Source organism: Neurospora tetraspora (assembly GCF_033439725.1).
Source record: "Neurospora tetraspora strain CBS 560.94 chromosome Unknown B0H65scaffold_1, whole genome shotgun sequence".
In the NCBI taxonomy this organism is placed as follows: Eukaryota; Fungi; Ascomycota; class Sordariomycetes; order Sordariales; family Sordariaceae; genus Neurospora; species Neurospora tetraspora.
In genome coordinates, this window is record NW_026944383.1 from 6,313,504 (window position 1) to 6,333,697 (window position 20,194).

The 20,194-nt window shown below is 51.8% G+C and overlaps 7 protein-coding genes across 7 annotated transcripts; 4 read left to right on the plus strand and 3 right to left on the minus strand.

Moving 5' to 3' along the window:
• Positions 1-1,560: 1,560 nt before the first annotated feature.
• B0H65DRAFT_452837 (von Willebrand factor type A domain-containing protein) lies at positions 1,561-5,125 on the plus strand. Its single transcript, XM_062826124.1, has one exon. The coding sequence runs from the start codon at positions 1,827-1,829 to the stop codon at positions 4,986-4,988; it is 3,162 nt and encodes a 1,053-aa protein (XP_062687094.1). The 5' UTR covers positions 1,561-1,826; the 3' UTR covers positions 4,989-5,125.
• A 1,488-nt stretch (positions 5,126-6,613) lies between these two features.
• On the plus strand, positions 6,614-9,301 carry B0H65DRAFT_452843 (glycoside hydrolase). The gene is made up of 5 exons (XM_062826125.1): positions 6,614-7,812; positions 7,867-8,270; positions 8,326-8,798; positions 8,866-9,161; positions 9,221-9,301. Exons 1-4 carry the CDS (start codon positions 6,930-6,932, stop codon positions 9,146-9,148), a joined length of 2,043 nt encoding a protein of 680 aa, XP_062687095.1. The 5' UTR covers positions 6,614-6,929; the 3' UTR covers positions 9,149-9,161; positions 9,221-9,301.
• Positions 9,302-9,856: 555 nt separating this feature from the next.
• Positions 9,857-10,774, minus strand: B0H65DRAFT_416915 (uncharacterized protein; the record flags this gene model as incomplete). The annotated part of the gene is made up of 4 exons (XM_062824060.1): positions 9,857-9,973; positions 10,034-10,138; positions 10,212-10,547; positions 10,622-10,774. 4 exons carry the CDS (start codon positions 10,772-10,774, stop codon positions 9,857-9,859), a joined length of 711 nt encoding a protein of 236 aa, XP_062687096.1.
• A 462-nt stretch (positions 10,775-11,236) lies between these two features.
• B0H65DRAFT_414871 (uncharacterized protein) lies at positions 11,237-11,774 on the minus strand (the record flags this gene model as incomplete). Its single annotated transcript, XM_062823950.1, has 2 exons — positions 11,237-11,514; positions 11,585-11,774. The coding sequence occupies 2 exons, from the start codon at positions 11,772-11,774 to the stop codon at positions 11,237-11,239; spliced, it is 468 nt and encodes a 155-aa protein (XP_062687097.1).
• Positions 11,775-13,246: 1,472 nt separating this feature from the next.
• B0H65DRAFT_544961 (cytochrome P450) lies at positions 13,247-14,971 on the plus strand (the record flags this gene model as incomplete). Its single annotated transcript, XM_062829337.1, has 4 exons — positions 13,247-13,454; positions 13,518-13,717; positions 13,785-14,792; positions 14,849-14,971. The coding sequence occupies 4 exons, from the start codon at positions 13,247-13,249 to the stop codon at positions 14,969-14,971; spliced, it is 1,539 nt and encodes a 512-aa protein (XP_062687098.1).
• A 369-nt stretch (positions 14,972-15,340) lies between these two features.
• On the plus strand, positions 15,341-16,481 carry B0H65DRAFT_544962 (Fructosamine kinase-domain-containing protein; the record flags this gene model as incomplete). Its single annotated transcript, XM_062829338.1, has 3 exons — positions 15,341-15,461; positions 15,548-15,835; positions 15,943-16,481. The coding sequence occupies 3 exons, from the start codon at positions 15,341-15,343 to the stop codon at positions 16,479-16,481; spliced, it is 948 nt and encodes a 315-aa protein (XP_062687099.1).
• Positions 16,482-17,137: 656 nt separating this feature from the next.
• Positions 17,138-19,385, minus strand: B0H65DRAFT_438931 (general substrate transporter; the record flags this gene model as incomplete). The annotated part of the gene is made up of 4 exons (XM_062825393.1): positions 17,138-17,212; positions 17,665-17,980; positions 18,087-19,195; positions 19,275-19,385. 4 exons carry the CDS (start codon positions 19,383-19,385, stop codon positions 17,138-17,140), a joined length of 1,611 nt encoding a protein of 536 aa, XP_062687100.1.
• Between the last annotated feature and the right edge of the window lie 809 nt (positions 19,386-20,194).

Sequence of the window (20,194 nt, forward strand, 5' to 3'; positions counted from 1 at the left end):
GCCGTGGGACTGGGTCTTGGTCTTGGTCTTGGTCTTGGTCTTGGCTGGGGTTAAAAGGACTAAAGGTCGCACAGAAGGGGGTGGGGAGACCTCGACTGATGGGAGAACTTGAGGAGGAGGTTGTTCGGCTTCGGGTTTGTTGACGACGACGGGAGGAGGGAATCGGACCGGGCTCTTTTTTCCCTTTTATGACTCTTTTGGTTTTGTTGGGTCTTGTTGAGCGGTTGGGGGTTTGGGTCTTGGTTGTGGAGGTGGTGGTAATACGGCCTCCTTCTTGAGGAAAGCGTGATAAGTAAGAAGAAGCAGATAGAGTACCTGAAGTCCGAGCTGGAGCTGCAGAAGAAGACGAAGGACCGGGACAGGATGAAGGGGCTTCAGGGTTGGTGGTGGTGGTGGTGGTGGTGGTATGGTCGACTTCTTGGAGGAGGGCGCGGAAGGTGATGCCGTCTGTTTCGGACCAGGGGAGGTTGAGGTCTGGTAGGGGCTTCTTGGGCGGAGGGGGTTTGAGCATTGTTGCCATTTTGGTTGGGTTGGCGCCTAACTGTGTGTGAACTGGCGGTGGTGATGTTTACTTGTGGTTGTCAAGGGGTCACGGAGACGACTTATACAAATCTACAGATTCGTCTACAGATCCGTCTTCTACTTGGACGCTATCTTGTCTTTTTATACGACCTTCAAACATCACCACTCCCTGAGTGTCACCAAACTGAATGTACAACTCGATACTGGTTTGTTTGTTAGTTTGGTTCTTCGATCATGAGTTGAACAGCAGAGTTTTGGAGTTCTCATTGGCCTTTGAAGAGAGGAACTGTCCTCCGTTTGAAGCGATATGGGATAATGGTAAGGGCTTAGGACGCTACAGAAACCTTTTATAGGTGCCCTATTATGCCTCTCTCCGTTTCCCTCAAGGCCTTTAAAATTGGAAGATATCGGTTTCACGGTATTCACCCGATAGAAAGCCGAACGCTTACCTATATCCAGTAAAGCTTTGGCTCTTTTGTACCACACTAACAAACAAACCAGGGCTGGATTGTATAAAGGCTTTCAGATTGTCGACAATCCAGCAGCTTGAACTGTTCCCTTGCAAATTACCAAGAGGATTGGCTGCCGAATGTCTGAAGTTGGCATGACAAAGGTCATAAAGGCAGACGGCGATACCGATAAAGCATACCTGCTTAACTGCTTTCCCTCTCACGCACAAGCAAGTTGAACATGGCAAAGACGACATGTTATTTGTTCCGGCGGCTTGGAGTCTGCTCTGAAAATCAAGCGACGTTTCTACTGATGTTTTTGTGTTTCGGCAGAGGCCAGAGTTGAAAGCATGGCAGTGCGTAGGAGGGAGCCTATAGAACACACGCGTTCTGCACTGCCTAGCTCATTGATAAAGCGGAGTATTTCCCGTCTAAGCCATGCCTAGCAGCTGTCGCTTTCTGCCGGCGGCAATTGCTGATTGCGTGATTGGTAGAATATGTTACTGGCCAAGTGCATGGCAGCTGGGCAAATACATGCCAAGAAAACCTAGGCACTTCATCGCCTCTTCCTTGTTGAACTTCAACTTCAACCATCCAACCGACGGATCACCGAAGGAACGATGGCAATCATTTGAGTCACCGTCACGCAGAAAATGTCTGAAGGAAACGGGTATATAATGACCGAGACTGACGTCCAGTCTCTACTTCTTTCTAGTCAAACTCTCCCAACTCCTCATCTTTTCTTGCTGCTATCATCCTTCCCTCCCTAGTTGATCCCCTCCACAACACGGCATCAAAGACCTCCCCAAACAACGATACCCCATACAATCACTTCAACACCTACCCCATCACACCATGCCTTTTGGCTCAAGAGGACCTGGAATGTATGATAATGCTAGCCATGGCCATGTTACTGGTCTTTACTACACCGAAGCCGTCAATGAATGGCATCTCCAACGACACTATCTCCCCCAACTTGAACTCTCCGTCTACACACACATTGTAGGCTCGTCAAGCAGAACCACTCTGACGCAGACATTTGTCAACCCTTCTGCTGAAAAGAGCATCCCAGAGCTGAGGTACACATTCCCGCTGTATGATGGCGTCTCCGTCGTTGGTTTCGTCTGCACCATCAACGAAGACCGTGTGATTCGCGGAGTCGTCAAGGAGCGTTCCGAGGCTCGGAAAGAGTACCAAGAAGCCGTCGACAGGGGCGAAACCGCCGGCCTGCTGGAACAGCTTCCCAATGCCAGTGATGTCTTCACCACCACCGTCGGCAACGTCCCTGCTGGTGCTTTTCTCAAGGTGGAGATCACTTATCTGGGCGAGCTGAAGAATGATGCCGGGGTGGATGGAATCCGGTACACCATTCCAACTTCTGTTGCTCCTCGCTACGGTGATTTCCCTGGTACCCTTCTCGATGCTCCCCAAGCCGTTACCAAGTCTGGTATCCAGATCACCGTCGATGTTGAGACGCCGAATGGCTCAAACATCAAGAGCATCCAGTCTCCGTCCCATCCCATCTCTGTCACCATCGGTAACACCTCCTCTGGAGCAGCTGCCGGCACTGATATGTCATTGCAGAAAGTCTCCGCTACCTTGGCCCTTGGCACCGCAGAGCTTGCTCAGGACTTCATTTTGCAAGTGGTTGCCACCAACACAGGCAATCCGATTGCCCTGCTGGAGACACACCCTAATATTTCCCAGCAGCGGGCCTTGATGGCGACACTGGTGCCAAAGTTCAATCTCCCCTCATCGCGCCCCGAGATCGTCTTTGTCTGTGACCGCTCTGGCTCTATGAGCGGTACTAGAATCGAAGGCCTCAAGTCTGCTCTTCGAGTTTTCCTAAAGTCCATCCCCGTGGGCGCCAAGTTCAACATTTGTTCATTCGGTTCCACTCACGAGTTCCTGTTCAGAGATGGCTCTCGGTCATATGACCAGGAGAGTCTCAGACTAGCAATGGAGTACGTAAATTGGATGTCTGCCGATTTTGGAGGCACCGAGATGTATCAACCACTCGAAGCTGCGTTCGAGCAGCGCTACAAAGATATGGACCTGGAAGTCTTCTTGCTCACTGACGGCGAGATCTGGGATCAGGAACGGTTGTTCACCATGATCAACGAGAAGGTTTCTAAGTCCCAGGGCGCAATCCGCTTGTTTACCTTGGGAATTGGCAATGATGTCAGCCATGCTCTCATCGAAGGCGTCGCTCGTGCTGGCAACGGGTTTGCCCAGTCCGTCACCGACGATGAAAAGATGAACGCCAAGGTAGTCAGGATGCTCAAGGCGGGTCTGACGCCTCACGTCAAGGACTACACCTTGGAGATCAAGTACGACAAGGACTCTGACGCCGGAGCGAAGACAATCGACGAGGAAATGGACGATTTTGAAATCGTTGAAAAGGTCACCGACTCTTTGGCCATCCGTCTCGCCGAGGACAAGACTTCTGACGGCGCGGCCAAGCCAACCGAGCCCGTCAAGCCAATTTCCCTCTTTGACACCTCAGCCGATCTCGACATCGAGATGCCTGATGCTGATGCCGACACATCTTCTGGAGGGAAGTTCTCGCACGTTCCCTCAGTCCCCGAACCCAAGATCCTCCAAGCGCCTTTCACCATCCCCCCGCTCTACCCTTTCATCAGGACCACCGTGTACCTTCTGTTCTCCCCCGGTACGACACAGAAAATACCCAGATCAGTCGTCCTCCGCGCCACCTCCGCCCACGGGCCCCTCGAGCTTGAGATCCCAGTTGCCGTGCTGGAGGAGAAGGGCCAGACGATCCACCAGCTCGCCGCCCGCAAAGCGGTTCAGGAACTGGAAGAGGGTCGCGGGTGGATACACCACGCCAAGGACTCGAATGATCCAGAGCAAAGACTGCTCAAGGACAAGTACGAAGGCCGCTTCTCCGATATGGTGGAGAGAGAGGCCGTCAGGTTGGGAGTCACCTTCCAGGTGGGAAGCAAGTGGTGCAGCTATGTCGCGGTGGAGGAGAAGGACCGGACGGAGCACGAAGTAAATCAACGGGTTTCTGGAACTTCCTCGGACGAGTCTGTTGACCGCCCCGAGTCTTACCGTGTTCAAAAGCGAAGTAGGGCACGAGGCGCCAGTGAGGATTACGTCGAGGAGGCTTTCGTCCTTGAGGCTTTCGATGTCGATTCTTCTTCTCCTGCGACATCTCCTGCCGGAGGAGGCCTCTTTGGTGCTCAGCCAAATGCTGTTTCATATTCTCTGGCATCGGCTCCTGGCTCGGGGCTCTTTGGTAAGGGTAAGTTAGATTCTTCTTATAATTTGCCGGCAACGGCTATGTATCCCCATCCGGCGGATCACCCTTCTTTTCGTATGTTCATGCCTCCTCCTGGACCACTTTGCTGTGCACTTTCTGATGACATTTTTTCTGTTCCACCAAATTATTTGGACTTTGCCACTGTTTCATCTCCGTCTGCTCCTGATTCTAAAGACTTCTTTCCACTTGATTCCTTGGACTCTATTTTTGTTCCATCTACTTCTGATTCTGATTCTGACGATATCGTTCCACCTACAGCAGCACAGATGGTCACAACTACAGCCTTCGGGGCCGCAGCCACATCTCAAGGCTTCGGAGCTGCAACTCGAGCCTTCGGGGCCACTTTCCATAGTGTAGACGATCTAGCAGACGAATCCGCCGAACTCCAGACCGAGACACCACCCCTCGAGCCGCTCGAAGCCCTCGTGAGCCTCCAGCACTTCGACGGCTCCTGGTCTTGGAGTGAGAAATTGCTTGAAGTTTTGGGGCAGTCCGAGTTGACGGAGGAGAAGAAAGTTGAGGAGCGCTATGGAGTGTCGATTCCCAACACAAACATGCTTGCCACGGCTTTGGTGTTGGCGTATTTGGAGGTCAAGTTGGCGGATGAGCGGGAGGAGTGGGATATGTTGGCTGATAAGGCTAGGGAGTGGTTGATGGGTGAACTTGCCAAGAGCTCCGAGAAGGGTCTGTTGTCTGTTGAGGAGTATGTGGAGAAGCTCAAGGAGTCTCTGTAGGGTGGTGGGCAAGAGGTGAGGCTGGCTTGAATTGTATGCTGGATATCAGGGCGGAAAGGATAGTACAGGATAATGCTGTAGATAGTTTCTGAAGGAGCAAGATCAATTGATGTCTTTCACTCCCAACAACCGTTCCCCCCTTGAACATGACGTTAGCCAAGTTAATCAGTCAACCAACCTCCTTAGTAAAGCTTCTCCTTTCCTTTGTCCTTTCGTGGCCCCCTCACGTTCAACAGAGTCCGTAACTACCTACCCCTCACCATTCCTCATCTCAGATCACAGATCAGCGGGAAAAGCGGCAGATCAACAACACTCTTCGTTGATACATACCGGCATCATCTACAATACAACCGACCTTCAATACCTGACCACATGACTACCTCTACATAACCATACACATCTAGATGCCCGTAATCCCCAATGTCCCTTCCCCCCCTCCCCGCTGTATTTCATCGTCGTCATACTGCATACCTATTTGAGAGTTGTGGTCTGGTGGTTACACACATGTGGAGTAGAGCATGCGGGAATGTCTCAGTTGGTTTTCTGGGGAAGGAGTGACTGAGCCACCTGTATTGGACCGTTGAAAAGCGAGACATTCATTCCATTCCTGTAAATCCGACCGACCGGGTTTCCTGAGTGGCCTGCAAAAGTGTATTTGTATCGATGTCCCAAGTTCGCAAGTGGACTGACATGCAAGTAATTTACTTTCCGTCCCCGCCCCCCTTGTATTAAAGTGAGATTTCTGGTCACGCAATCCACTCAGGTGGGTTGGAACAACGGCTGATCTGTATGTATTCTGTTTGGTTGTTTTAGTGATTCAATTCCCGGTTTACAAAGATGTTACATCAACGAATGAACGTGGGAAAGTTAGGGTTGAGTGTAACAACGGACTGTAACCTTAACCTTGTTCACTGTTGTTCACCGTTCGGCAAGGTATGTATGTAAACCAGCTTCTTTTTGTTCCCTCTCCCTCCCAAGGCAGGCTTCCTGCATATACTCTGATGGAAAAACTGGTTGAACGGAGTAGCGATTACAACCTGAAAAGGCACGAGCGGCACACAGCGAGTTTGAAATAACATACATACACAAGTATGTAGAATCTTTGTCCTTGTGTGTCTGTCCCATGACATACATGTATCTGGGTAGGATACTTACAAGTGGGAAGAACGTACTGCAACCACAACAACACCACAGCATCAGCATCAGCATCGAAGCACAACATAAAACTGGGTATCACCATCCACCACAACGTGGGTTAAAGGGTAGTAGTTCGCTTGCTTCCCTTTTTTTATACGAACCTGCGGTTTACCGGTTCTCGGCCGAGCTAGTTCGACTGAGTAAATGATTGACTGCCGTGGTCTTGGAAGTTCTGGAACTGACGTCCCATGATCAGTCATCATTTGTTGAGATGGAATGCTTGGTTTGGTTGTCGTGCTTGGCAATTGAGGAGATGGTGTCGTTCAGTTGCTTCCCCATGAAAGGGAAGACAGCACTTGATCTCGGCAATTGGATAGGTATAGGTAGGTAGGTAGAGATGTTGAAGATCTTTAGATCCAAAGTCTGTGCTCCTCATCATTAATGGTCCGCATGTAAACTAAACCTTGTTGATGGGTGCCCAGACCGGCGATCTCAAAAGAGCTGTTTGGTGACACTGACGTACCTCTACCCTATCTGACCGGCATGAGTCGAGTAACCCGTCGTCCTGTTTGATGCTTCGCCAGTACGTAATGTACCTGGACCAAGACCAACAACATGTGCCATCCCATCTTGTTAAAATAGAGGCGGGGCCCATTGCAAACCGATGCAGGTGGTATCAGGCATATACTTGATCTCCCACAAGTTCTCGAGACTTGAACCTCAAGAACTCACTCCTTCCTACATCCTCCTCAGCATCTCGGCGACCGTCAACGTAGACAGTCACCACACCACATCAAGCCCAAAATGCTACCAACTTCCCTCCTCTCCCTATCCCTCACCCTCCTCACCCTCTTTACTCCCCCCTCCCTCGCATCCGCCATCCGCCAAGGCGCAGCAAACCCGCCCAAAATCCCCAACGGCCCCAACGGAAGCGGAGAAAGCCAGCCTCAGCCCTACGCACCTCAGCCCGCCCTCCTCACCACCGAATGGACCGCCTCCGTGGGCTCGAACCCGTCCAACCACTGGGCCCAGCACCCGCGCCCGCAGCTGAAGCGAGAGGATAAGTGGTGGCAGAGCCTCAACGGAATATGGCGGTATCGGAATCTTCACTTTGCGTCGTCGGCGCGGATGAATGTGGATATTAGCACTCTTATCCCGGAGAGATATGCAACAGGAGGAGGAGGGGATGAAGCTGGTGCTGAAGAAGGGGGAGGACTGCCTCTAGAAGAGAAGGAAACGCTGATCCCGTCGTGTATCGAGAGCGGGTTCAGTGGTTTGGCGGAGACGAACGTGACGGGGATGCTGTTCACGCGGACGCTGGAGTTTCCCGACAATTGGATCAACGAGACTGGGAGAAGGGTGTTGATACACTTCGAAGCAGTCGATTACGAGGCGATGGTCTACGTGAATGACAATAAGCTGGGGCATAATGTGGGCGGGTATTTCCGGTTTACGGTCGATGCGACGAATGCGTTGAAGAAGGGGGAGAAGAACGAGTTGCAGGTTGTGGTTCGGGATCCGACTGATGAGCCGGGCTTTTACACGCCGCATGGGAAGCAGACGAGGACGCCGTCGCATATATTTTACACGCCGTGTACGGGTATTTGGCAGTCTGTTTGGATGGAGAGTGTCCCGGAGGATAACTATGTTAGGGATCTGGACGTTGCGGCTGATATGGAAGGGAAAGGTGAGTGGACTAACCTGTGATGCTTTGGAAGTCTAGGCTAATCAGGCCTCATAGTGACCATGACGGTGCACTCCGGCAGCAACAACACGACTGCGGTGAAGGTTTCTGTTCTTGAAGATGGTACCGAAGTCGCAACCTACAATGCCTCGTCGGACCAAGAGTTCTCCTTCCAAGTCCCCGACCCCAAGCTCTGGTCTCCCGACTCCCCGACGCTATACAACATCAGCGTGACAATGGGCGACGACCAAATCACGAGCTACACCGGTTTCAGGACGATTTCGAAGGGAGCAGTAAACGGAATTCAGCGCCCGCTCTTGAACGGCAAGTTCGTCTTCCAGTTCGGGCCCCTGGACCAAGGATACTGGCCAGATGGAATCTACTTGCCTCCCACCGAGGACGCGATGCTGTACGATCTTGACTTGATCAAAAGCCTGGGGATGAACATGGTTCGGAAACATGTAAGTTGCCGTTGACCACGACAAAGGTTGGAGAGACACTCACCCACTTAACCAGATCAAAGTCGAGCCCCAGCTCTACTACCATGCCTGCGACAAACTCGGCCTCCTCGTCATCCAGGACATGCCCTCCATGCGCCCAGCAGCCATCCAGGCGGCCGACTTTCCCAATCCCACTCAACAAGCCGAATTTGAGCGCCAGCTCAGCGTTATGGTGAACCAGTTCAAGCACCACCCCAGTATCGTGACTTGGGTGATCTACAACGAGGGCTGGGGTCAAATCCGCGACGACGGCAACTACCCCGAATTCCATATCACTGACGCCATCCGCGCGCTTGACCCGACAAGACTGATCGATTCGGTAACTGGCTGGTTCGACCACGGAGCTGGTGATTTCCACGACAACCACCATTATGCCAGCCCTCAGTGCGGTACACCCTGGCATAGCAGTCCCAATACGCCTTATGACCCCAACAGAATCGGCTTCCAAGGTGAATTCGGAGGAGTTGGACACGTTCCGGATTCCAAAAAGTAAGACGCTTTTCCCTTTCTCCCCTTGTGATGATTCCATCACTAACAGACCCGCCCCCGAACACAGCCTCTGGCCCGACCCCGCAGCAGTAGCAACTATTCCCGAAACATACGAGCTCAGTGCCGACCTAGATGCGTACAACTACCGCACCCACGTGCTGCTTGGCGAGTTGCGCGACCAGGTGGAACGATATGCGTGCAGCGGCGCTGTGTATACACAGACGACGGATGTGGAAGGCGAGGTGAACGGCTTGGTAACGTATGACCGTCGCGTGGTGAGGGTTAATGTTACGCAGTGGAAGAGTGATATACAAGCTTTGTACGACACTGCCGAAAAGAGGGCACCATGAAGCCGGGTTAAAGCCTTTGTTTTCTTCACAGTTAGCGAGACAGGGTCGGAATGCTTACAGATTCATAACTTACATACGAACCGGACGCATTTGACAGTTGACCGTCTCTGAGGAGATTGCATAGAGTTATATAATGATCAACATGGAATAGTAACGATCAAGTACAATCACTGACCTCAGAACTTGAGGAGAGAAACTAACTTGCGAACAATGCCGTGTATCGTGGTACACTACATGTGTTAGTGACCTGCATCCATCTGTTAAAACCTAGTTTCAAAACCTGGGGATGATCAATGGACTCCAGGACAAGTTAATCATTCAGGAATTCTGTCGGCACAGTGTCGAGACGTAGCCTCTACCTGTACATGCTAATGCTGTTAAATAATGGCAGATGTGTAGTCGCAGTCTGCTACCAGTCAGTGAAATGCTTCGAGATATAAGCGGGAACAGCAAGGTCTCGAAATCAGGCCGTGAAGTGTCTGGTTGGGGAATTATGATTAGCGATAGGGAAGATATCGTCGACCAAGAAAATACATCAAACGTCCCATATCGGTCTAGTAGCCGTAAGCCCCGCAATCCAGCGGGTTGGGAAAGGAGCGGTGCTGGTAAAATGTGAACAAGAAGCCCCAGCATCGAATATTGTATAAATGTTGTTGTTTGCTGTTGCTCAAGTTCCGTCCCAGTTGCTTCAAGCTGATTATAAAATCATTATTCCTTCTCGTCTTCGAACCCTTCCCGGATGGCCCTCATCTTAATGTCTTCTTCCTCAGTCCTGGGGACCTTGACAATCACGGGCATTGTCATTGCGAGTACCTTTCGGAAAGCCTAAGGTAGATTGAGGTCAGCAAACCATGTGACCTTCGCAAAGCTATCATCGAAGCATACCACAATCGGAGGCAGCCACCAAGCTGCACTGCAATACACCCGGAATGCAGCATCCAGGAATCTCCTCATCAATCGCATCACGGCGTTGGCAAACCAAAACACTGTCTGTTCGACGAAAACATGCATATCTTAGTCAAGGGTTTTTGGGGTTGTCTTTGCCAGATACACCTGGACATACCTCACTGAGCGCTCCCTCAGGCAACTCCCCATCCCACCTATCCTCCACTCTGTCAATCTTGCCATCGCCGTCAACCCAAATTTTGACCAGGCTGTGAATATCCTGCGGCTTGTTGATTGACGGTATGGTATACCTGTTGTGAAGTTTAACCTCGATCGGGTTTCCGGATGAGACGACCTCGTGGGATTGGATTTCAACGGGACCGAGCACTTGCGCAAGAGCGTACCACTGTGCGGCATATCGATTGTACCCCTGTGCTGTGGTGATAGGGTCGATGAAGGTGGCATCGGGGTTCCAGAGGGAGAGGTGCTTGAGGGTGGGTTTTCCTTCGAAGAGCTGGTGTGAAGATACGATAGTTAGCGCCGAAGAGTGGACTTGTGTATACTGCTTAGTTTGGGAGGCAGTCTTACATCTAGAACAGCGCCGACAAGAATCTTGTTGTACGGGGACAAGTCAACACCGGGGGCCTCGATAATCAAGTTGTTGGAGATGCCTAATTGCTTCATGCTGGTAGGGACGGCTCCGATCCCGTTGCGCACTGTGGAGGCAGGCCTGTCCACCATCCTCACCAAATGTATCTTTATTCTGGGTGGTAGTGATCTTGGCTTCGCAACCGGTATACGGGCGTGTCTGGCGGCGCGGAGGACTGGGATCCTCGAGCGAGTTGCTGCAAGTGTCGCTTTCATGATGGAGGAGAGGTCAAATTGATATAAGGTTTAAATACTATGCGAATGGGTCAGCCAAAAGCCCGTCTTCGGAATGATGGTTGCTGCTTGGAAGGCAACGAACGACGAGACCGTGAAGGGATATGAGGCAGTAGAAAAGCATCAAATTTGCCTGTCTCCATCTTGACAAGGAAGGAGAGCACCCAGTGGATATGTTCTCAGGCTATGACCCGTTCCTAACGTCAACTTGTATACTTGGGAAAGACCTCCTTCCGCCCGATCGGAAGGAGGGGCCAACGTCTTGATGCTCTCACTCGATACACTTTTCGTCTTCTCCATCCATCCGTCAATGTGCTCCTGTCATGCCACGGTCTGAGGAGACTTTGCCCTGTACTCGTCGACAATGCTCCTAGCCTCGTCCATTTCATAATCCCCTGGGTAGTCTAATACCGTATCTCCAAATCGGTTCTTGGCCGTCGGATCAGCACCATGCGCGACCAGCGTTCTCAAGACGTCGAGGTACCCGAATCGCATTGCTGTATGGGCCGGTCGGTCGCCCGTAAAGCGATTGGCCATGTTGAAGTATGTGGCCTTGTTCTCTTGTGAGCCCAGTAGGACTGCCAATGTCTCGATGGAAGCTGACACGGAAATGTTCCATTAGTCTCTAGCATGACGAGAAATGAAGGCTTGATGAATGCTGTCCCTTACACCTTTGTCCCAATTGGGCTGCAATATGCGCCGCCGTTCTTTGGAAGTCGTCCTTGCACGAGATCAAGACTTCCCCTTCGGTCACCTTTTCCCGCTGAGCAAGAGTCTTGACGGCAACGGAAAGTCCAGCAAGATCGCCCTGCCCCGCGCGCACAGAAATCGAGTGGGACTCTTGAGGTGTAATGAACATTGTGGGCAAGAAAGAACGTCCTATGGGTTGGCTGGCAGTTGGCAGTTGAGGTGTGACTGTTCTACAAAAAAGAGTAAGAACGAGCGGGACAATGACAATGTTCAAACCTCTCTTGGCGAGACAAAGCAAAACTGAACAGGAAAGAGCGAGCCTTCAGAAATATCATGGTGAAAAGCAGTCAGGAACGACAGTCGTCGATCGTCATATTGACACGGCGTATTGGTTCGAGCATGCCGGAGATTCCCCATCAAGTCCGTGGTTGTTTCTGCTAGTGCAAAGTTCAGCCTAGTTAGCAAAACAAAACATCATGATCGGACGCCTTTGTCAACGCAGATTGGGAGATGTCTGTAACAAAAACTGCGGCTAAGCCTAACAGTCTTTAATCTTGCGTCCATCATGCAGTATCCCATAAAGCATTCCGGTGAGAACTTCGAAGGCTGTTTGTGGTGTCAGAGTCTTGTATGTATGACAAGTAAAAGAGTAAGAGGAAGGGCAGTCCTGCTGCCGGCGGAGATGTCTCGCATCCGATAGCAGGTGTAGATCTGGCAGGAGCGCGTTTGGCCGCAGTTTCCAACGCTTGTCTTGTCTGAGACCCCACAGAACAAAAGATTATTTCAAAGTGAGACAAGATAAAGACTCATACGCAATTTCTGTTCAATATCAGAGCTTCGAAAGGGCCTCAAATCGAGGAGTGATGGAGCTGAGTTCGAAAAACTCCTTTATTCCCTAGGTCAGTGGAGCTTCGGGCGGTTCCAGGTTGCACCCGGCCTGCTCTCCGGCTGCCGTGTACCCGGACGATCCTTCCCTTTGACCAAAATCACCGCTAAAGCTTCATGGTGGTGCGAGCTTCCAGCTGCCATATTATGCGCCCTCATGCACGGGCTGCATGGGCGGAAGCCACCCTGGAGGCGGGGTAGCTCGCTTTCCATGTGACAGTTCCAAATTTCCTCAAAACAACAAAGTTCAGATCACCAAGTTGACCAACCTCCTCACTTCCATCCTTTTCACGGACTGAGTCTGGAACAGGAAACTTTACCGTCTCCACGTCATCTTCTTTAAACGAGAAGGTATCCGCAGAGGACGTTGCCTAGCGCACCCGCAGTCCCTGTCCTGAACCCCTCTTTTACATGGCATGTTCGCGGAATAGTTCCACAGTCTTGCCGGCCAAGCTCCGTGATACCTAGACCCAAAATCCAAAAGGTTAGGATCATGTTGTTTTCCATATGCAACAGACCGCCATGACTATCAGTACCGGATATAGTAAGTGGACAAAGTTACGCCGTTGAGAATATCAGATCATGATATCCCTTTTTCAACCAACGGCACGGTGACACCGAGGTGGATCCGACGTGGTGAAGAACCGCTTCCAATGCTATAAGAAAAACGGTGTTCATCGGCGGCGGCGGTTCCCAATGTTCCTACAAGTCTTGATCTAGTGTGGCTACTTTTATCTACAGGACTTGTGTCTCACCATGGGCGCAGCTGCTGTCCTCTACGAGGCCCGATGGTTCCTCGCCTTTGTTGTTCTCGCAATTTGGGTGGTACTCAAGATCAAGCAGTATTACCGGTTGCGCCATTTCAAAGGACCCTTCGGCACCGGCTGGTTTGAGATCTGGCATGGCTTTGCCTACTTTTCCAACAATTCGCACATGAAGTTCAAGGAGGCCACGGATAGATACGGTAGGTAGACGGCGCTTGAACCCGGCCACGTTCGCATACACTGACTTTCCCCAACTTCAACAGGGCCCATTGCTCGCATCGGACCCAATGAGCTGATGACTACGTCTATCGAGTTACTGGCACACATCAATGGAGCGAGAAACAGATACACGCGGACTAGGTGGTGGTATCTTGTTGGTCGCTTCCAACCGAACAGAGACACCATTTTTAGCGAGGTCGACGAAGCCATACACACCAAGCGTAGAGCTCAAATGGCTGGCGGAGTAAGAACATCCTTAGCAGGCAAAGAATCCGTGTGCTTAATCGCTAATGCCACTTGGCCACGTACAGTATTCGGGCAAGGAAAACCCTGACCTTGAGAGTTCGGTAGATATTCACGTTGCAGAACTAGTCCAACTTATTCGGACCAAGTACTGTTCGACCGAGACCAAGATAAACCCATTCGATCTCGCAAAGAAAACTCAGTACCTCGCCATCGATGTCATCAGCCATATTGGATTTGGCGAGCCATTTGGGGATCTTCTTTCAGACCAAGATGTGAATGGCTACATCGAGGACGTCGATAAGGGCACAAAGGCATTAGCCTATCTGTTGGCCTTCGGACTGACAGAACTCGCACTCGGCACGCCACTCATGTATCTCTTGGGACGATCGGAAAAAGCAAAGACCGGCTTCGGGGCGATGACGGCCAACACTCGCAGAATCATCTCTAAACGTCTCGAGGACGACCCCGACATGTCCAAGGGGACTGACATGCTCGCCTCGTGGTTCCGTCATGGCTTGGATAAAGAGCAACTCGTTACCGAGTCCATTTTGCAGCTCATGGCCGGCGCCGAGACCGCTGCCACCTCCATGCGATCAATCATGCTGTACCTCCTTACACACCCGCGCGTCTATGCCAGGCTTCAGGCCGAGGTGGATGCCGCCGTTAAGGATGGAAGAGCGGCGCCGTATCCGAGTGTTGTTTCCAATGCCACGCAAAGGCAACTTCCTTATCTGTGGGCATGCTGCAAGGAAGGTATGCGGATGCACCCCCCGGTCACCAACTCTTCCCAGAAGAAGGTACCGCCTGAGGGAGATACCGTCATGGTGGAGGGCAAGACGGTCTATCTTCCTGGCGGTACCAACATTGGCTACTGTGTCTGGGGACTGAACAGGGATCAGAAGATCTTTGGAGCGGATGCCGATTACTACCGGCCTGAGAGGTGGCTGAATGAGGAGGACCCCAAGAAGCTGGCTCAGATGAACCAGGTCCACGAGATGCTTTTTGGTTATGGCAAGTATCAGTGCCTCGGAAAGCCGATTGCGCTGATGGAAATTGGAAAGGCTATTTTTGAAGTATGTACATGTTCTTCTTCAACACTTTTGTACGATGCTTGCTAACATGATAACAGTTGATGCGGAATTTTGACTGGAGTGTAACCAATGTGGCGGAACCCTGGAAGGAGACCAACATCGGCGCTGTATTCAGGACGGACGACTTCCTTGTTGAGGCAACCGAACGCTCGGTATCTTGAGGTTCTTGAGCAAATAGTCAACAATCGCTTTACTTTGACATCCGGAAATGAACAATCCCAAAGTTTTTCCACTCATAGCCACAGTGACTGACCTGGGCGAATATGTACATACTATATCGTTCGGTGCTTCGGGATGATTGGAAAGTGTGCCACTTGTTGGTTGCCAGGGCTCCTACCAATAAGGCTCGCTCGACAAGTCGTTTGGGGGTTGTGCATTCCATCGCAACCCTCGCTGTTGGCCTCCTGCATCAACCATAACTTAAACTACAACGCATGCCACAAGATCTTTATCTCGATGACTGCCTGAGCCTTTACTCACATTACCAGCGTCTTGGAATTGGCGTCACTGATCACATCCAGCGAGACAAGATGTCGTCTCCGAATCCTCCCTCTGTCGACACAAAAGCCGACCACCAAGCAGCCATACTAGCCAAGAAGACAAATCCAAGCACTGGTCAGCGAATTGATATCGACCCAGCTATCATCGCCGGTATGCTTCCCTCTCAAACCAACCTTTAAACCTCCGGTGCTTCATTCAGCCCTCTCTAACATAACCTCAATAAGCCCTTCCCACAGGACACACCTTCATCCAAGCCACCGCCCTCGGTGGTTCCCTCTGGTGTCAAACCGCCAAGATCGAAACAACCTTCTCTCCTTCCATCTCCCCCGAACGCAACAACGACGACAATGACCCCACTAAACTTCAACCTCAAACATCAGCAAATTCCGTCCCAGCTACCGCTTACTTCTTCCTCAAAACCGCCCGCGGCCCCATCGCCAAGAAGATGTTCACCGGCGAATTCGCTGGCATGACGGCGCTGCGCGAGGCCCTTCCGGAATTTGCTCCCAAGCCTATCGCTTTTGGTGGACCTTGCAGCAACGACGACGACGAGAAATACTTCTTCCTAGAATCCTACATCCCATGTCCCCCTCCCACCCGCTCAACCCGCGCGCCTTCTGCTCCCGCCTAGCCCAGCTGCACAAATCCACAACCGGCACCAGTCCCACCGGCAAATTTGCTTTTGGGGTAACCACCTGCAACGGCAACATCGAGCAGCTTGTCGACTGGGAAGAAAGATGGGATGTCTTTTTTGCTAAAGGGTTGCGGTGGATGGTTGATTTACACTCCAAAATTACTGGCGTCAGCACCAACGAAAATGACGATTTGAAAACGGCTGTTGAAAAGCTGTGCAAAGTAGTCATCCCCCACCTTTTATCCCCGGACAGACTAAAAGACAGTATCTTCACAGGCCAGCAGAAAATAAAGCCGTGTCTGGTGCATGGGGATTTATGGATCGGAAACACGGGGACCATGTGCAATACTGCTGACACGGGGGGAGAACCGGTGATCTTTGATCCAGCGGCGTTTTATGCGCACAACGAGTATGAACTGGGGAATTGGGTGCCGGAGCGGTGTGGGTTTGGTGGGGGGTTAAGGGGAGGGGAGTTTGTGAGGGAGTATGAGAGGTTGTATCCGCCCCAGTGCCGCGGAACCGAGGGGGGAGTTTGAGGATTGGGTGAGGTTGTATTCTTTGTGAGTTTCTCTTTCTTTCCTTCTTTCCTTCTTTCTTTCTCTCTCCTTTTTTTTTCCGTTTATCTTGGACCGTCACGATAGTAGGGACAAACAAGGCGAGAGAGAAGTTGTTGTATTCAGAAGGAAGACAAGGCTACGAACGAACGCGGGGAAAAGCTGGCTAAAGGTGGCGCTGGAGAGTGGGCCTAGCCCGGCAGGCAGACGGCCGGCCGGCTGGGCACAAGTTTACGAAGTGAGGTTTGATGGTGTTGCTCGTGGGAAGTGGAATGCTAACGAGATGGGGGCAAGTCGGTTTGAACTACATTTTTGTTGTTTGTTTCCGGGTCAGGATGAGCCGGTGAGGGTTATGAAGGCGTAAGTGATTTGTGACTCCTGACTGAATTTGTGAGTTGTCTGGCTTGCTGACGACGGATGGCTAGGATGATTGAGGATATGAACAGGTTGTGTGATAAGTACGGAGGGGTGGTGTCGGACCAAGTTGAGTGAGAGGTTGAGTGCCGAGTGTGTTACGGTCAGGGTAGGGATGGGGAGCAGGTCTGGAAAGGCATGTGAATCTGGTGATGCTATATTCAATGTGTGGTATCCTGGTCAGTAGAGTGAAGGTGTTATTTCGTGTGGATATGGAAAAAGGATCATAATGTTCCGTTGTAAGCGTCGGAGCCAACATATCTTTTGGGAGTTACTACGCTATCAGCACTGTACCAGGACTAGCGGCACAAATGTTAGTACCCCATCTCATTCAACAGCGTCAAGGGACCAGCCGAAAGCAGTTCTTTCCAGACATCTGAAACGATCACTGTTTGGGCCTGGGTTAACATGTCTTGTGAACGTCAACAAAGTGTTGTGAATATTCACGTTAACAGGTATTCATCATTGGGTATTAGAGCAAGGTCAATGATTATTAACCTGGTATCATAATTCCCCCGTATAATAGCGGAGGTGGTATCATCATTTATCCATCCTATACCAGGAGACAAAGACGATTGTTTTACTTCGTCCCACAGCCGGCATCCATAAGCTCATCAAGACATCTCTTCGTAGGTACCTTCTCATACCCAAACACAATCCCAAAAAATAAAACTTAAACAGAAACCTCCACATGCCTCGACTTCTGATCCCCCTTCCCGATCTCCGACCCGACATCATCCCCCCCTTGCACCGACGACTTCTCAGCGGCAGGCCCATCAGTAACGCCAAACAGCTCATCCATATGCTCGAGCGAGATACCCTTTGTCTCGGGCACGAAGAACCAGACAAAGACAAACATGCTGAAGCAAAAGCTGCTGAAGATGAGGTAGGTGCCGTAACCGTGGGCTCCCACGGTGACCAGCATGGTGGGCACGGCGCGGGCGACGACGAAGTTGAACAGCCACTGGGTGGCGGCGGCGTAGGACACGTTGAGCGAGCGCAGGCGGGCGGCGGGGATTTCCGAGGCGTAGATCCAGCAGGCTGGGCCCCAGCCGAATTGGAAGAAACTGTTTGGGGGTAGAAGGTTAGAACAATGCAACGGAAGGAATGGAATGGGGAAAAGAAGCAGTGGAGAGAAGGAAAGGAAAGGGGAAACGAGGGAAGAAAACTTACGCAGCAAACAAAAAGATGCACACCAACGCCACATAACCCGCCGGCGGCACCGACTGGCCCTCAATCGGCGGCGAGATGCGAACATAGAGGCCGATATACAACATGGCGAGACCCTGGGCAATCGAAGTCCACAACAGCGAGCGCCGGCGACCAAGCGAGTCGGCGAGGAACAGCAAGAAGATGACGCAGCTAGTGACCTTGACAATACCATAGATACCGGTACTGAACAAGCTAGTCGACGTGCCGGTGATGCCCAAGTTCTTGAAGATGGTAGGCGCGTACGTGTTGATGGCGTTAGTGCCCGTCATCTGCTGGCAGACCATCAAGAAAATGCTAATAAGGGCGCGCTTGCGGTTGCCGGCGACGGTCCACATGTCCCTTGTCAAATCCCAGTAGGTAGCATCGCCCTGGAGACGGCGCTCCTGCTCGAGCTGGTCCTGGATCTCGCGGAACTCGTCGACGATGTACGGGTGGTCCGGGGAGAGGTTGCGGATGCGCGCCAGCACAGACTTGCATTCTTCCCACCGGTCCCGGCGGGCCAGCCAGCGAGGGGACTCGTGGCAGAGGAGCATGCAGACGCAGAGCAGGACGGCGGGAAGACCTTGGATGGCGAGCGGGAAAATGTACATGGATTTGCCCTTGAAGTGCAGGGAGACGGAGTAGTTGATCCAGAAGGCGATCATGCCGCCGGTGACGATGAAGAGCTGGTAGAGACCGGTCAACAGGCCGCGGATCGAGCGCGGAGCGTTCTCGGATACGAAGACCGGGTTGATGCAGCTGGCGGCGCCGACGCCCACGCCGGCGACGAAACGGCCCACGTACATGGGTGCGAGGTTGCCTGAGGCGGCGGATTGCATGATGATACCGATGACGACGACCAGGGAGACGGCGATGAGACACCACTTGCGGCCGAAGCGGTCGGTTATAGGTGAGGCGATCAGCGCACCAAGAAAGCAGCCGGCTTGGAGGGTGGAGACGATGTTGGCGCCCAGGTTGGCCTTCGCTTTATCGTTGCCGATGAAGCCAAAGTCGTGTTTGAAGGGTTCGAGCTCGATGACGCCGCCGATGACGGAGGAATCCCAGCCGAAGGACATGGCACCGAAGCAAGCCTGTGATGACGGACATACAAAGTGTCAGCAAGGCAAGATCTTGTTGGGTGATACTGTCTGCTCAGGCAAAGGAACTCACAGAACAGGCTAGGAGATAGACACGCCAGCCATAGATCTCTGGGGGATCTTGTGCCATGGCCTCATTTTTGACAATTTTTCGGAGGATCCTATTTCCTATTGAGAGACCCATCTTGACGGCTTGGTGAGGTTGCCCTCTATCGTTCGAATTGACTTCTTCTTGTGTCTGAGGTGAGGTGATGAAGAGCCTTCGAGGCCTCTTTGGGCGCTGGCTAGATGTCGGCCGATGAGTGAGAAGCCTTCTCAACGGTATGACCTCTTGATCCGGACCTGGGTCGTTGGTAGGAAGGATGATGGATGGATGATGTGTGAGAGGGAAAGTTCACGAGAATAAAGAGTGTCCTCCAGCCTCCGGGTAATATAATAGAAAGTAACGGTGCCGGTGGTGTCCGGAACCCTTACACAGTATGTAGTTCCTGTATGTCTGGAAGCAAGCGGTGCAACGCCAGTTCGGCCAGTTCTGGAACCCCCATGCAAAGTCAATAAGTAGAGATGTAGGTCTCACTTTCTTGGCGACTTGACGCCTTAACTGTGTAGGTTTAGTGAGATACGCTACCCCATACTCCAGATTCATGATGGCTTGTATCACACAGATGGATACAGCTCACACGCCTCTGCACATGGCTCGTTGCTCTTTACCAGGCCTGATTGGAGTTGTGGTTTGGAGAAACATGGATGGCGATGCTTGGTTTCCGGCCCGTTTCCCTTTCTGCGAGTAAAGACATGGCATTCAAAGGGTAACCGGGTTGGAGCTACACAGTAGAGTGTGTCTTTCTTCCAACTGGGCAAAAGATTGTCCCCCTCACCTGTTCGCCCACTACCGGTGGCATTTTTCCACCAAGGAGAGGGGGACGTTGCACTGCAACTGGCTCCTCTCTTTTCGTCGTCTGTTGCCTTTGCCTGAGGACATTGAAGCAAGAG